Below are 15,415 nucleotides of genomic sequence, written 5' to 3'. Positions count from 1 at the left end.
TAGATGTCATTAAATATGGTAAGTCTCTTCCTCTTACTAGAGAAACCAGAATGAAAAAAAGTAATACATTTTCTAAAAATACATTTTAGAAACAAGAACACTCCTCACCATATTCACTGAACAAAATACAGCAAGAGCCTAAAAATTAAAGGGCAGGTTTATATTTCACTTGAGACGACACAGGTGCTGTAAAAGCCTCAAGGCTAATACCAAGGCCATAACACCAAGATTCAGTTAAATTTAACATCACAAATAGTCATCGTGGAGACAATATCATCTGCTCATTCTAGATAATAAGTTCCTAGAAATTTGATATATTAAACTTTGTGTATTTTCTATCTTTTTAATATTTTTATTATGGTTTAAAAAAAACACATAACATAAAGTTACCATCTTAGTTATTTTTAATTGTACAGTTCAATAGTGTTAAGTATATTCACACTGTTGTGCAATAAATCTTCCAAACTTTTTCATTTGCAAAACTGAAATTCTGTACGCAATGAACCATTCTCTATTTCTCACTTCCCCTAGCCCCTGGCAACCACCATTCTATGTTGTGTTTCCATGTCTCACCCTGTTTTATTTGTTTGTTCATTTTTTTGTTTTTTATTATTAAGGTATCATTGATATATAGACTCTTATGCAGGTTTCACATGAAAAACAATTTGGTTACTACATTCACCCATTTATCGAGTCCGCCCAATACCCCACTGCAGTCACTGTCCATCAGTGTAGTAAGATGCCACAGTCACTACTTGTCTTCTCTGTGCTACACTGTCTTCCCCATGATCCCCCCAATACCAAGAGTACTAATCATAATACCCCTCAATTCCCTCCTCTCCCTGTTTTTTAACTGAAGTTAATACTACATTGTAATAACACCCAAGCCCCTACAAAAGAAACTATGTATACAAGCTTTTGAATTCCTATTTTAGTTTGTTTGCTTTGTTTAAACATTTTTTAACCTGCTTCCTAAACCAAAATGTGGATAGTAGAAAGGGCTAAGAATTGTCTCCAAAATGTAGGCAGAAAACAGATGAAGTGAGTGAGTATTACATTGTGATACACACTACACTATTTCCAATACACCGTGAATACTGACAAAATTATTGTAGAAAAGCAGGGATACTGGCCACTAGCAGTATGGCAACTAGCCACTATGATATATCTATATGGAAAAATATATAGTAAATAGGAAGAATGAATATTGGATTTTAAAAGACTTCAGTGTGAGAACAGTCTAATAGATAATAATAATTATTGCTTTATCATTTTTGGCCTTTTATATTTTACAAGGAACTTCCACACCCACCAATTTACTTAGTCAAGTCACAACCCTCCAAATCTGTTTTCTTTATATGTAAAAGGGGGTTAAAAATGCTTATCATGCTGACCTCACAATGTTGAAACAATGAAAAAAATGAAATAATAAATGTACATGCAATGTGAAAGTTGTAAACACTTCTACATATATAGTATAAATTGTTTAAAGATAAATCCCAAAAAGTGCATTACTTGTGGAATGTACAACTAAAGAACAGCTGACGTGTTGCTATGCATGCAATTACTATTTACTAAATATTTGTCAAATAATTTATTCACTATCCTAAGTATAGAGAGACAGCAAAATTTCCTCTATCCAGGTGGTGCATAGAAAGTGACCTCTCTTAAATCTATTGGTGAGGTCAATGTTAGAAGAAGATCAAAACATAAATCTATATACTACGTACAACAAGAATAAAAGGGGCAGGATTATGGGTGTGGTTATTCATGATTCAGAGCAGCAAATCTTTAGGAAAATATCCTCTATGTTGAGTAACTTTTTCCAGAAGTAATTTCTTTTTGAATTTGTGACTTGATAGATGGCAAAACTATCAGTGAAATGCTTGTTCAATGGAAATTACAAGGATGAGAGTACAGGCAAGATTCTTTCTGTACAGGACAAATAAACACTAACATCAAGAATAAAACTACTCTGGGACACTATAGTTACAGAACTATGTGGAATTTACATGAAGAATCCTACATCACAGTCTTTAAAAGCCAAGTTGTACTAAATTTGAGAATATAATCAAGAAAGCCATATATATATCGCTTTATATATATAAAGCCCTTTATCTCCATCTCTAATTGTATGATTTAGCCTATAATTACTTATACAAATCAAACATTAAGAAGGTTTTATTATTAGCTAGTAGGCAGGCAAGGCATTCTCAAATTCAAATTCTGAATCTTTGGTAAGAAACTCTTTGTAAAAATCACCTTTTTAATTCCTCCCATTTGAAAGGAATGCTTTTTTGTTTATGATACTATTTGCTGAGCTTCTAAAGTCAGCTTGGGGCAATGGCTCATATGCGTATATCCAATTTGATGTGATTCTAATGGGATCCACAAAATCAATCAAAATAACTCAGTCCATGAACGGTCTAGGTAAGGGGGACCCTGATTCCATGTCAATTAGAAGAAGGCTGTAGATTGAGATTTTAATATGGTTTTAAGTACTATGAGATATAAAAGTTCTATTTCAATTAATACTGACCAAAAATCAAAAGTCACTTGCTCTCCAGGTGTTTTTGGAACCAGAATAAAAACTGCCTTCAGCATATAGCAAGTTAGCAGTTATCCAACTAATATCAATTCAGTCAAGAAGAAAATGGAAGTTATCAGTTATGATACTTCCATTCTTATTTTCAACAAATATTTATTGGTTACAATGTGCCAAGCACTTACTAGCTTGATCACCCAACACAGCTTACAACAGCCACAGAGCCCTCTTATAAAAATAATAGTATAATTAAATCTTCCTAGCCTTTTCAAAAATTATTTTTCTCAGGAACATATACTTCAATAAATGCATTCATTAAATATAATAAAATTTGATGTTGTATATGTGAAAGTAAATGTAGGGAACAGAACCAGTGAAACACTTACCTTCTTTCCTCTTATAATAATGAGATTTGGTAATATGCATTGAATATTTATCATCATAATTACTTGAAAATTTTTAATCTCTTCAAAAAATGTACATACACCAACCTAGCCCATCAAATTACTGAAAGCCACAACATGTAGAAGAGTCTTAACTACTAAACACAAGAGGGCGCACAAGTCTGAGAAACTCATAATATGTTTAATGATTATACTGCGATAAATGTATCAGCATTCTCAATACATACTGAAGGATTAGGGGTTTGGGGACATCATGTCTGCAACTTACTCTCAAAAGGTTCAGAAAATAATAATAATAATAATCGGTAAAGAGAACTGTAAGTGAAATATGGTAAAATGTTAACAATTGGAGATTTAGAATGAAGGATATACAGGAGTCCTTTGAACGAATCTCAACTTTTCTGTAGGTTTCACAATATTTAAAATTAAGAATATAAAGATAAAGTAAATAAAATTTATAGAGTATTTGACAATGGAACATAGTACATTTAAAAAGAAATATCTAAACTAATAGAGGAAATTATTTCAAAATAAAAAGGTTTTAAAAATAAAATAAATGAAATGCTTTGACAATAGAGTACAGTATATCTCCAAAATTATCTAAACTAAAAAATTCATGAAGCCATTCTAACTTCATTTCTTAAAACCCTCACTGTACTTCAATTAGCAAGAAAAATAATTCCCTTAAATTAAACTAGAATGTATGCTTTTCAGATAATTCAAGTGAAGGTAATAATGTAAACATTCTAGAAAATATCTACAAGTAACTTTAAAATAAAATGCTTTTAACAGCCCTCTTCAAAGCTGAAACAGTACAAGTAACACTACTAAAATATTAGCCAATCTCCTGTAAGAAAAAAAATTAATTTAATCAATGACTGGATTTATTCAATGACTTCCAGTGTTGGTATAGTAACAAAATTAAAGAAGAATGTTCCAATTTTGGTAGTAGTAATAATACTTAAATTTCTAAAAATGATTAATTTTATTTAGATATATTGGTCATCTATTAATCTTATTATTTTAAGGTTTTTTTGGAAAAACTATTTGTCACTGTTTCTTTCATGGAGAAATAAATGAAGTTGCTTTCATAACTTATTATCTGAAATTTTCTTGAGACTGTTGAAAAATACTTAATGAAATGACTGTGGAAACCCCAAGGACAGTGTTCCCTTTCATTAACATAAAAAATACCAACAAACTTTTATTACAGGAAAAAAGGCAAACAAAAACCTTTAGAAGTTGAGCATCCCAATACATTTTAAATACTATCACCCACAAAGTGTTTATCTATGGTTTAATCAATTGTCAAGTATAAACAACAACAAAACTTTAATTTCATTTAAAACAATATATTCACATTCCTTAGTAATAAATACATAGTATCTGGGAGCTGGTTACTTGTTATAAGCTGAAACTTGTTACTTCTATGTTTAAAACTTGGTTATAAGAACATTCTTGAAATGAAGTATGACCAAAAAACCTGAGAATTTAAATAATTGAGTTCTTATCTCATGAATTTCTTTCACATCAAGACTTTTCCTCTAGTCAGACTTCCCGAACCAATTCCTAAGGACAAAGCACCCATCTTAAAGTAGTTAGTTCTATCCCACAAAAGTCAGGTTTGCGAGGAAATGCTGTGGACTCTACATGACCTCAGGCTCATGTTTATGAGAAAAATTCCTCTCTGTAAATCTGCGATTTTCATACCAAATCAATAATAATATAGACTAAACGTACACATAAGTAAACAATAACCACTGAGTATAAGAGAGCCAAATAGAAAAAGCTACAAATCAAATGGTGACAACTAGAAAATCCGCTTTTATTTGTATTGTTTGCTTGTAGTCTTTTTTGACTAACAAAGAAACAAAAACTACTTCGTGACTCCTTACATGTACCCAAGAAAAGATAGAAACCTTTCAACCATTTTTACCTCATCTCTTATTACAGATTTTTATCTTCTTAAATAAAAAAAAACCAAAAATATTAAATCGGCATATTCAAATGTGGAATACTATATAGCTGTTAAAAAATAATTAGGTATATAAATTAACAGAGAAAAATAAACACATTTCATATCTTACACTTAAAAAGTATCCCTTTTCTTAAAAATGCATGTAGGAATATGTATGTGAGCACCTGTGTACATGTGTAGAATTGTAGAAATATTGCAAATGGTCTCAAAAAATACTCAGATTGGCCTTAAAAAGTTAATTCTAGGGCTGGAATGGGGGAATGGAGGATAGGGAAGGGGATGAGCAATGGATAAGAGGAATATAATTTTTATTGTTTGAGATTTTTTCCAAAAGCAATTTTGAGTTACTTTTATAATTAAAAATAATGTGTGCATGTACATGTACAATTCATGATTAACCCAAAACACTTGAAACATAGCTTCAAATGCATACAAATAAGCCTGTCACAAAATCATGTAAGACATATGAAATAATGGCCTATAGGAATAACAAGAAACCATTTATTCCCAAAGATAAATTATGGTAATAACACTTGTTTTGGTAATGAAATCTAAAACATTAAAAGAAGCAACAGCTGGCTTTGATAGATTTTGCTTATGACAGAATGTAGAGTTTCACTAAAATTTAGGGGAAGTGTCACATTCCTGCATATGAAAATCCCCCTTTCTGATTATCATTTCAACTGTCTATGAAAAGCTTCTGAATAACTAAATTCTCACCTCTTTAAAACAAGAATTACACAAAAGAATTATGTAAGGAAGACAGTCAAAGTATTGTAAATATTTTTTGTGACTTTAACATTTGTCTCGTAACTTTAATATTAATATCAGGAGGCAGAATGCACACATATTAAGAGTATTTGGAGTCAGGTAAATAGAATTTTTAAGCCTGATTTTTTTTTACTCCCTGACTCTAGGCAATGAATTCACTCTACCTGACCACACCTTAACTATAAAATTGACAATACTGTCTACAACATGATTGTTATGAGGATCAGTGAGAGCATTATGGTTATGAAGTTCAGTGAGTCTTTACAAAGCATAACTCAAGTCCCTCAGTTTCTCTCCATTTCCACCACCACTACCCTAGTCCAAGTTAGCATCATCATTGGTCTGTCTGCTTCTACTTTCACCCTCCTACTTTCTGCTTCCCTCACAGTGTTTGTGTGGCTTTTTTTTTTCTATTTTACCATAAATAAAATTATGGAGAAGCACTTCCAAAACAGCAGAGTAAGGACCTCCAAAAATCTGCTCTTCCATGAAAGGAATGAAAACACTAGCAAAACTTGTCAAAATCAAGTTTTTCAGAATTCTGGAAATTAGCAAACAACTTATAGCAATCCAAGACATATTTCTTCCAGATAAACAGCTGAATCTCAAAAAAATAGCAAGTTTGTGGTGTTTTGCCTTACACTATTTTTAACCACCTTCCTACAGCTCTGTGGTAGACTTGAAAACTAGCAGCCCCTTAAACAAGATACCTGTGAAAACCAGAAACTTGGGAGCCAGTGAAGGGGTCAGAATGGTATGGAGCTCCCCAAAACACCCCATCAGAAAAGTACCACTATTTGCCCTGTCTGGTGGCTCCCTAAGAAAGCTCCACTCTCAGGACTTGACCTGACTCAGAGACAGCTTGGTGTAAACAACCCTCTCTTCAGGGTACATGCCAAACAGAACCAATGACAACTGCTTAGCATTACAGCTGCCTAAGTCAGCAGTACAACTTCAGTAAACAAGAGGATAAAGAAAAAACATAAAAGTTGTGAGAATTAGATTCAAAGAGGGCTTTGAAAAACTCTAGAATAACATTGGGAATCTAGGAATGTGCAGGGCTACCCAACAACAATGAACACTGGAGGATGGGACGGCTGGGGATCTGATTTTTAAAATCACATAGTATTACTTAAAATGTCCAGTTTTCAACAAAAAATTTTGAAACACACAAAGAAACAAGTACAGCCTACACATTGCAAAAAAAAGCAGGCAATATAAACTGTGTCTGAGGAAATCCAGATGTCAGACTTAATAGACAAAGACTTTAAATCAGCTACTATAAACATACTCAAAATACTAAAGAAAACCACGTCTAAAGAATTAAAGGAAAAAGTAAGCACAATGTTTCACCACATAGAGAATATCAATAAAGAGATAGAAATTGTATGATTTTAAAGACTATGGCATAAAACAAAATATATGACTATGCAGATGGCCTATAATGTATAAAGATGTAATTTGTATGACAAGTAATAAATGCAAAGGAAGGAGAAGGAAATAGAGCTACATTGGAGCAAAGTTTTTGTATAATATTGAAATTAAACTGATAAAAATCCAAACTACACTGCTTTCAATTAAAATGTCAATTATAATTCCTAAGGTAGGCACCAAGAAAATAACTACAAAATAAATAGGAAAAGAAACAAGGGAATTTAAATGGTAAACTAAAAAAAATATTTATTTAACATAAAGGAAACAGTGCAGAAGAACATTAGAAAAAGACACATAAAAACATAAAATTAAGATATAGAAAACAACAAAAAGGCAGGAGAAAAACCTATCTTAATCCACAGTTACATAAAATACAGATGTATTATACACTACAATAAAACGACAAGGATTGATAGAATACATTTTTTTCAAATGATGAAGCCATATGCTGTCTACAAGATATTGTCTTTAGTTTCAAATATACAAACAGGTAGAAAGGAAAAGTAGGGGAAAAGACATGCCATGCAAACAGTAACCAAAAGAGAGGCAGAGTGGCTATATTTCTAACAGACAAAATACATGTTAAGAGAAAAATTGTTATTAGAGACATAGAATATTTTGTAATCGTAAAAGGACCAATCTTTCAGGAAGACATATAATCATAAAAATGCAAGTACCCAACAGAGCCCCCAAAATACAAAAAGAAAAAACTGACAGAAGTGAAGGGAGAAAAAGAAATTTCAATGATAAAAGTTAGAGACTTCAATATCTCACTTGCAATAATGAATAGGACCATTCATCATATGAATACAGAAACAAGAGACTTGAACAACATGATATAAAGTAATTAGACTTAATGTATATCTAAAGAACATCTCAACTAACAGCAGCAGAATTCACATTTTTCTCAAGCGCACATGGAACATTCTTGACAACAAATGATATGTTAGACCATAAAGCAAGCCTCAATAAACTTAGAAGGACTGACACAATACAAAGTTATGTTCTCCAGCCACAATGGAATGAAATCTGAAATCAGAAGAAGGAAATATGAAATGTCACAATGTGGAAATCAAACATATTCAAAACCTTTAATTAGGTTGACCATAAATTAAATGTCAATCTTCCAGTTAAAACCTTTCAATGATATCCCATTACTCTTTGCATAAACTATTACCTCGTTATATTGGCTTACCAGTCCCTACATGACCTGGCTCCCGCCGACCTCAACAAACCTATTCTGACTATCTCCTTTTCACTCACTCATCAAACTCCACTGGCCTTCATGCTATTTTCTTCAATTAGCAAAGTTCAAACTAACAGTTTACTCTGCCAGACAGACTTTGCCCAGATCTTTACATTTGCTTCTATCAATTCTCATCTGAATCTTCTCCCATAAACTCTCCCATAACTCTGTCATTCTCTTTTCTCAGTCCCTCCCTTTAGTCTGTTTTAAATTATCTTCACAGCACTTATCATTTTCAAACATTTTCGTATAGCTTCATAAATTATTTGTTACCTTACTTATTTTCTGCTTCTCCCCACTGGAATGTTAGTTGTAACTTTGCTCTGCCTTGCTCTTGGTTGAACCAGTAAGGTTTACAGCAGTACCCGCACACAGACATGCTCAATAAAAAAGTTTCTTTCTTATTAAAGAAATTAATTGAAATTATAAAAAGCATATATATCCAAGAGGTGTGTAATGAATGCATACTCTTATGATTATCTATAAAAATGGAGCTTAAAAACATTATTTTGTGTATTTCTGTTATCAAGTTCTGGGACCTAAAACACTGTTAACTTATAATGACAAGTAAAACACAGCTAAATAACAATCTTGGTTAATATTACAGGAAATGAAAATTGAATAGTCTCCCCAACATCATATGAATATGAACATACTGTTAAAACTTGATAAAGAATTCTGAATTCTTAAGATTTCTTAATTGATGGACTCCTTTGGGAAATTCTTTAGAATCAGTCAGACTTTGGTTAAAGTCCAACTCTTCCAGTTACTAGCTGGATGTTCTGGAGAGTTTATTTAATCTCTCCCTAAATATAAATAAATGTTCTCTTTTGTGAAGTTGGCATAATAATAATATCTACTTCATAAGATTATTATGAACATAAAATTGATATCACAGATAATTTAGACAATCCTATAAATAAGCATTCAGTAAAAGTTATTATATTTTGTTACTATTATAATATAGATAAACCAAAAGGAAATGTGAGGCCAAGATATTTTTTAACATTTTTTTCTTCTATGTAACTGTCATCCAGCATGATATCTGACAAATAAGGCATAATAATCTGCCATCAGAGACAGGATTCTGTCATCATAAATAATCAGTGAATGAGAATATGGGAAGAGTTTTAAATCCATGCAAAAAGAGGAGGTATTTGTGGTATGCTTTTTTCTCACATCAACTAGACAAAAATGACATTTTGGAGAAAGATTTCAGAAAGGCAAAGTATTATAACAAAAAAATCAGTTAGGAAAGTCAAAATTAAAAGAGAAACAATTGTATCAAAAAGAATAAAATACCCAGGAATATATTTAATCAAGGAGATGAAAGACCTATACTCTGAAAACTATAAGACACTGATGAAAGAAACTGAAGTCAACAAAAACGGAAAGATATACTATATTTATGAACTGGAAGAATTAATATTGTTAACATTCCCATGTGACCCAAAGCAGTCTATAAATTCTGTGCAATCTCTATCAAAATATCAATGACATTTTTCATAGAACTAGATCAAATAATCCTAAAATTTGTATGGGAAAGACCCCAAACAGCCAAAGCAATCTTGAGAAAGAAGAACAAAGCTGGATGTACCACACTCCCTGAATTCAAACTATACTACAAAAGCTATAGTGATCAAAACAGTATGGTACTGGCACAAAAACAGACACAGAGATCAATGCAACAGAATAGAGAGCCCAAAAATAAACTCACACTTACATGGTCAATTAATCTACACCATGGGAGGCAAGAATATAAAACATGGAAAAGATAGCCTCTTCAATAAATAGTTTGGTAAAACTGGACAGCTACATGCAAAAGAATGAAACTGGACCGCTGTCTTATGCCATTCACAAAAATAAACTCAAAATGGATTAACAACCTAAATGTAAGACCTGAAACCATAAAACTTCTAAAAGAAAACAGGCAGTAAACTCTTAGACATCAACATCAGCAAATTTTTCCTGTATGTCTCCCCAGGCAAATAAAACAAAAGCAAAAATAAGCAAGAGGGTCTACATCAAACTAAAACAGTTTTGCACAGCTAAAGAAACCATCAATAAAAGAAAAAGACAACCTACTGAATGAGAGAATATATTTCCAAATAATATGTCTAATAAGGGGTTACTATCAAAAAAATAAAGAACTCATTACAACTCAACATCAGAAAAATAAATAATCCAATTTAAAAATGGACAAAGGACCTAAATACAGTTTTCCAAAGACATACAGACAGCCAACAGACACATGAGAGATGTTCAACATCACTAATCATCAGGAAATTGCAAATCAAAACCACAATGAGATACCACCTCACACCAGTCAGAATGGCAAGTATCAAAAAGATGAGAAATAACAAGTGTTGGCAAGGATGTGCAGAAAAGGGAATCCTCACGCACTACTGGTGAGAATGTAAAATGGTGCAGCCTCTATGGAAAACAGTAAGGAAGTTCCTCAAAAAATTAAAAATAGGAATACCATACAATCCAGTAATTCCACTTTGGGGTATTTACCCAAAGAAAATGAAAACATTAATTTGAAAAGATATATGCACCCCTATGTTTGTTGCAGTATTATTTACAATAGCCAAGATATAAAACAGCCTAAGTGTCCATTGACAGATGAATGGATAAAGAAGTTGGTATACACACACACATACACACACACACACACACACACACACACACTGAAATATTACTCAGCCATAAAATCTTGCCATTTGCCACAGCCTGGAGGGCCCAGAGGACATTATGTTAAGTGAAATGAGTCAGACAAAGAAAAATACCATATGATTTCACTTCTATGTGGGATCTAAAAATAAAACAAATGAATAAACAAACAAAACAAAAATAGACTCATAAATACAGAGAACAGACTGGTGGTTGCCATAGTGGAGGAGGGTGAAAGGACAGGCAAAATAGGTGAAAGGGATAAAGAGGTACAAACTTCCAGATTTAAAATAATAAGTCATGGGGATGAAAAGTACAGAATAGGGAAATGTAGTCAATAATATTACACTTTGTATGATGACAGATGGTAACTTTGTATTTATCATGGTGAGCATTTTGTAATGTAAATAATTGTAGAATCACTGTGTTGTATACCAGAAACCAATATAATATTGTATGTCAACTATTCAGTTAAAAATTTAATAAAGAAAGAAAAAGGAATTAAATTTACCAGACATATCTTTATGACAAGAGAGTATGAGTTAACCTTCTTTTACATAGTAAATATATTCTTAGAAAAATAAGTATAAAATCAAATTTTTATAAAATGAAACTTTTTTATACAGTAGTGGAGATTTCTTTATAAATTAATCTTATTATGAATTATATTGTATAGGAAGACCCTTTCATTATTTCAATAATAAAACCTAATTTATATTGTATGTAATTTTAGATGTTCCTAAGTTACTTTTGCTTGAAGCCAAATATGGACTTAAAATACTAATGCAAAGTGTAAATACACAATGACTTCACTATTATAAGGAGGAAAAATATCAGACTAAAACTTGATAGAAATTATCCTAAGAGGTTTATTTTTTAGCTATAATCATAAAAGTACACCATTTTCAGCCATTTTTTTGGGTTAAATCACAAGGTGTTGCCAAGAGGAAGTGGAAATTACATACAAAAAGGAAAAACTTTAAAGATGTTCAGAACACAAAAAAAGTGGACCCAAAAAAAGAAGATATTGACATACTTAATATGAAAACTAAGCTCTCTATATCTATCAGGTTCATTGCACCGAAGACAGACATTAAAAAAGAAAAAAACACAAGCCTTGCTAGAATAATTTACTAAACTAAACCTTTAATAAAAATGTCACAATAATAGTTATTATATACCAAACACCTACTATATGCCAGTAATAAGTTATCTTTGGCTCTCAAATAACCTTACAAGATACGTATCACCACCCCACTCATCTTAACCCCAGAGAGGTTAAGAGATTAACCCAAAGCCACGTTGTCATTAATACAAGGGAAGGAATTTGAACCTAGGTCTGTCCTTTGAAAACAGCATTCTAACTCCCAAGTAGCATCATATAACAATTTTTTTAAACATATTTTGTCTCATTACAATGATGATAGTTATAAAAGAAATCCTTTAGGGAATTACAGAATACTAAACCATTCATGAGGCAACAGCAATACTGGATATTCCACTGGATGAAACCAAAAGGAACTACCAGAATTAAGGTATAAAGTAATATGACTATGACATATTACTAATAAGACAATAAGAATCTCTTTTAAATCTCTAGTAAATGTCCATCAACCTTTGTTAACCCAACAGAAAGCAAAGAATGGGATCACATGGCTTTGTGGTTCAATAAAACAATATCTCAACTCAAACACTTCAATCACATCTTAAGAAATCATTTCTAAAATAAACTGGTAGTAAGGTGGTGAATAGGCACAGTGAAAATAAAATATGTACAAAACAAAGATAACAAGTTAAGCCTTAAACTATTCAGGGGAATGTAGATAATTACAATAACTTATGAGAAAAAGTTTTTCTGATTAAATACCATTCTGAAAACAAGTAGTCACTGACAAGGAATAAAATTAGTGATTTTAAATTGAAGGAAAGAAACCTGATCATCATATTCCACCTAAAACTTTTGTGTAAAAAAGAGAGATGTCCAAAACCTACACAAATAACTAGAATGTATCCTATCAAGAAGTGGAGTGAAAAAAGATCAAACCTCAAACATACAGATAAGAATTAAACTTGGGCACGGAAAGCATAAAATAGGAAGCCATTCATTGGTATACTGGTTAATGGAATTACTCTACATTTTACCAAAGTACAGACTATTAAAATATAATAACTGCACTGAGTCAATTCAATGTTACATCAAAATAAGAAGTCAGTACAAAATATTCTGTGAACATAAATGAAATTTCTACCTTTGGCCATTTGGGATTGAGAAGTCGAGCTTTGATTGCATCATCCAGCGCCTTGTCATACTGCTGGATTTTCATATAGGCTGCAGATCTATTGCTGTATAAAATGCAGTTCTGAGGGTCAACAGCCAGGGCTTCGTTGTACAGAACGATAGCTGTGTGGAAATCTCCATCATGACAGGCCTGGTTACTCTGACGAACTTTCTCCACAAACTCAGCTTTGCTCAGCACTGGTCCATCAGGGCTTCTCCGCCCAATAGGTTTAACACCAAAGAGAGGAATCTACAAACAAAAAAGAAACTTTGTGAGTCAAAATTCAGATAATCCAGAGGGATTGCTTGTCTGAACTTCTAGAGAACATGGGCATTCTTCACGGTCTGCTTTATATTATAGTTAACTCTTGTGCCCTGAAAGACAATCAACTCTCCAAGAAACAGCCAATACAGGGCCTTGAATGCATATGTATACATGTATGTATGTTTATTTATATATATATATATATATATATATATACACACACACACACATATATATACACATAGCTATAAATAAACATGTTTATATTTAAATAAATATTTATTTTTGGACTGAGAGAATGAATGAAGGAAAAAGGCTTTTCCTTGGCAATTTAAATTTATACTGAGGGAAAAGCCAAAATACAAACCTACGTATACAATATGATCTCAACTATGTTCAGATGGTTATACTTTAATGTAAGGAACATGATCAAAATATTAAGTATGCCAAATAATCTTTGGATGTAAGATTATGGGCTATTTTTACTTTCTTTAAATTTTCTCATATTCAAATGTTAGGCAGTAAGCATATATAAGTTTTAAAATAAAAAAATAAATTTTAATGTACCGATGAATTGTTTTACAGTGGGAAATTTGGCAACTGTAATTTGGTTACTACCATGGAATTTCAAAGATAAACACCGGTTTTGGGAGATCACCAAAAAGAAAAAAATCTGCTGTAAATTTTATTTGGCAATTTAAGACCTGTTTTTTATGTTGATTTTTCCAAATCAGTAAGTTTTCTATGACTTTATAGCAATGATCTTCCAAACCAAAGGGAGTGAATGAGTCAAACGTTATTCATTTTTAAAACAGGAAAATTATGAACTTCATTAGAGTCCCATGGGAAGAAACTTAAGACAGCCAAATCTGGAGAGACAGTTCGCAATTCTAAGCAGGCTGCCCTAAGTGAAATAGAAATGAAAAGTGAAATTTTCTTCCCCATGTCTTTATTTAAGACTAAGCCCAGTCCCTCCATTCAAAAGATGGCAGATGTGATATGTAACACAACAATAAATAAAAAAGTAATAAACTCCTCACACAGGTATTTAAATGAAAAAGAACAAATTCTACAGACAGAAGGAAGAATCTCCTCCATAGGAAGCCACTATTTTTCCTCTGATTATAGGGATATCATGTCCTGTTCCAGGACAATTTGAAACATTAAAATATCCTAGAATTTTCAAAAATGAGTGTCCAGTCATACACCTAACCTTCCTCACACTGGACGTACCTAGCCAGGGTGTATTCTGCTTGGTTGGTTGGTTGGTTAGTCGGTTTTTGTAATGATGATGATCATGAATCAGAATTTGAAATGGACTATGTAACATCTACCAAACAATCAGAATTTTACCGAACAGTCTTGATTTTTAATTATTTTATCCACATCATCAAACCAATGTGTAAGACACTGACACTGTATATAGGCTTGGAGATAACCATGGTTTCATTTCCAGAACATTGCAATAAAGCAAATAACGCAATAAAGTGAATCAAATGAACTTTTTGGTTTCCCAGAACATTTAAATGTCCCAAAGTATATAACTGACTACACTGTAGTCAATTAAGTGTACAACAGCAGTATGTCTAAAAATATGTGTATACATAGATTAAAAAATACTCCATTGCTAAAAAATGCTACCCATCATCTGAGCTTTCAGCAAGTCATAATCTTTTTCCTGGTGGAGGAACTTGCCTCCAGTACTGATGGCTGCTGACTGATCACAGTGGTGGCTGCTGAAGGCTGGGGTTGCTATAGTAATTTCTTAAGACAAGACAACAATGAAGTTACATGCATCCATTGACTTTTCCTCTCATGAAC

At 32.1% G+C, this 15,415-nt stretch overlaps 1 protein-coding gene and 1 long non-coding RNA gene across 3 annotated transcripts in view; one reads left to right on the top strand and one right to left on the bottom strand.

The window, feature by feature from the left end:
• LOC130680809 (uncharacterized) overlaps nucleotides 1-15,415 on the top strand; it is a 126,985-nt gene that overhangs the window by 35,417 nt on the left and 76,153 nt on the right. The gene's annotated exons all lie outside the window — the stretch shown is intronic.
• Nucleotides 1-15,415, bottom strand: part of TTC28 (tetratricopeptide repeat domain 28) — a 625,746-nt gene that overhangs the window by 559,798 nt on the left and 50,533 nt on the right. For both annotated transcript variants that reach the window (XM_036908924.2, XM_036908925.2), the window contains exon 2: nucleotides 13,301-13,579. In XM_036908924.2, coding sequence (XP_036764819.2) covers nucleotides 13,301-13,579 — 279 coding nt within the window. The remainder of the gene's footprint in view (nucleotides 1-13,300; nucleotides 13,580-15,415) is intronic.

The sequence above is a fragment of the Manis pentadactyla genome, chromosome 14, assembly GCF_030020395.1.
Source record: "Manis pentadactyla isolate mManPen7 chromosome 14, mManPen7.hap1, whole genome shotgun sequence".
NCBI lineage: Eukaryota > Metazoa > Chordata > Mammalia > Pholidota > Manidae > Manis > Manis pentadactyla.
This window is presented reverse-complemented; position numbering and strand designations above follow the sequence as displayed.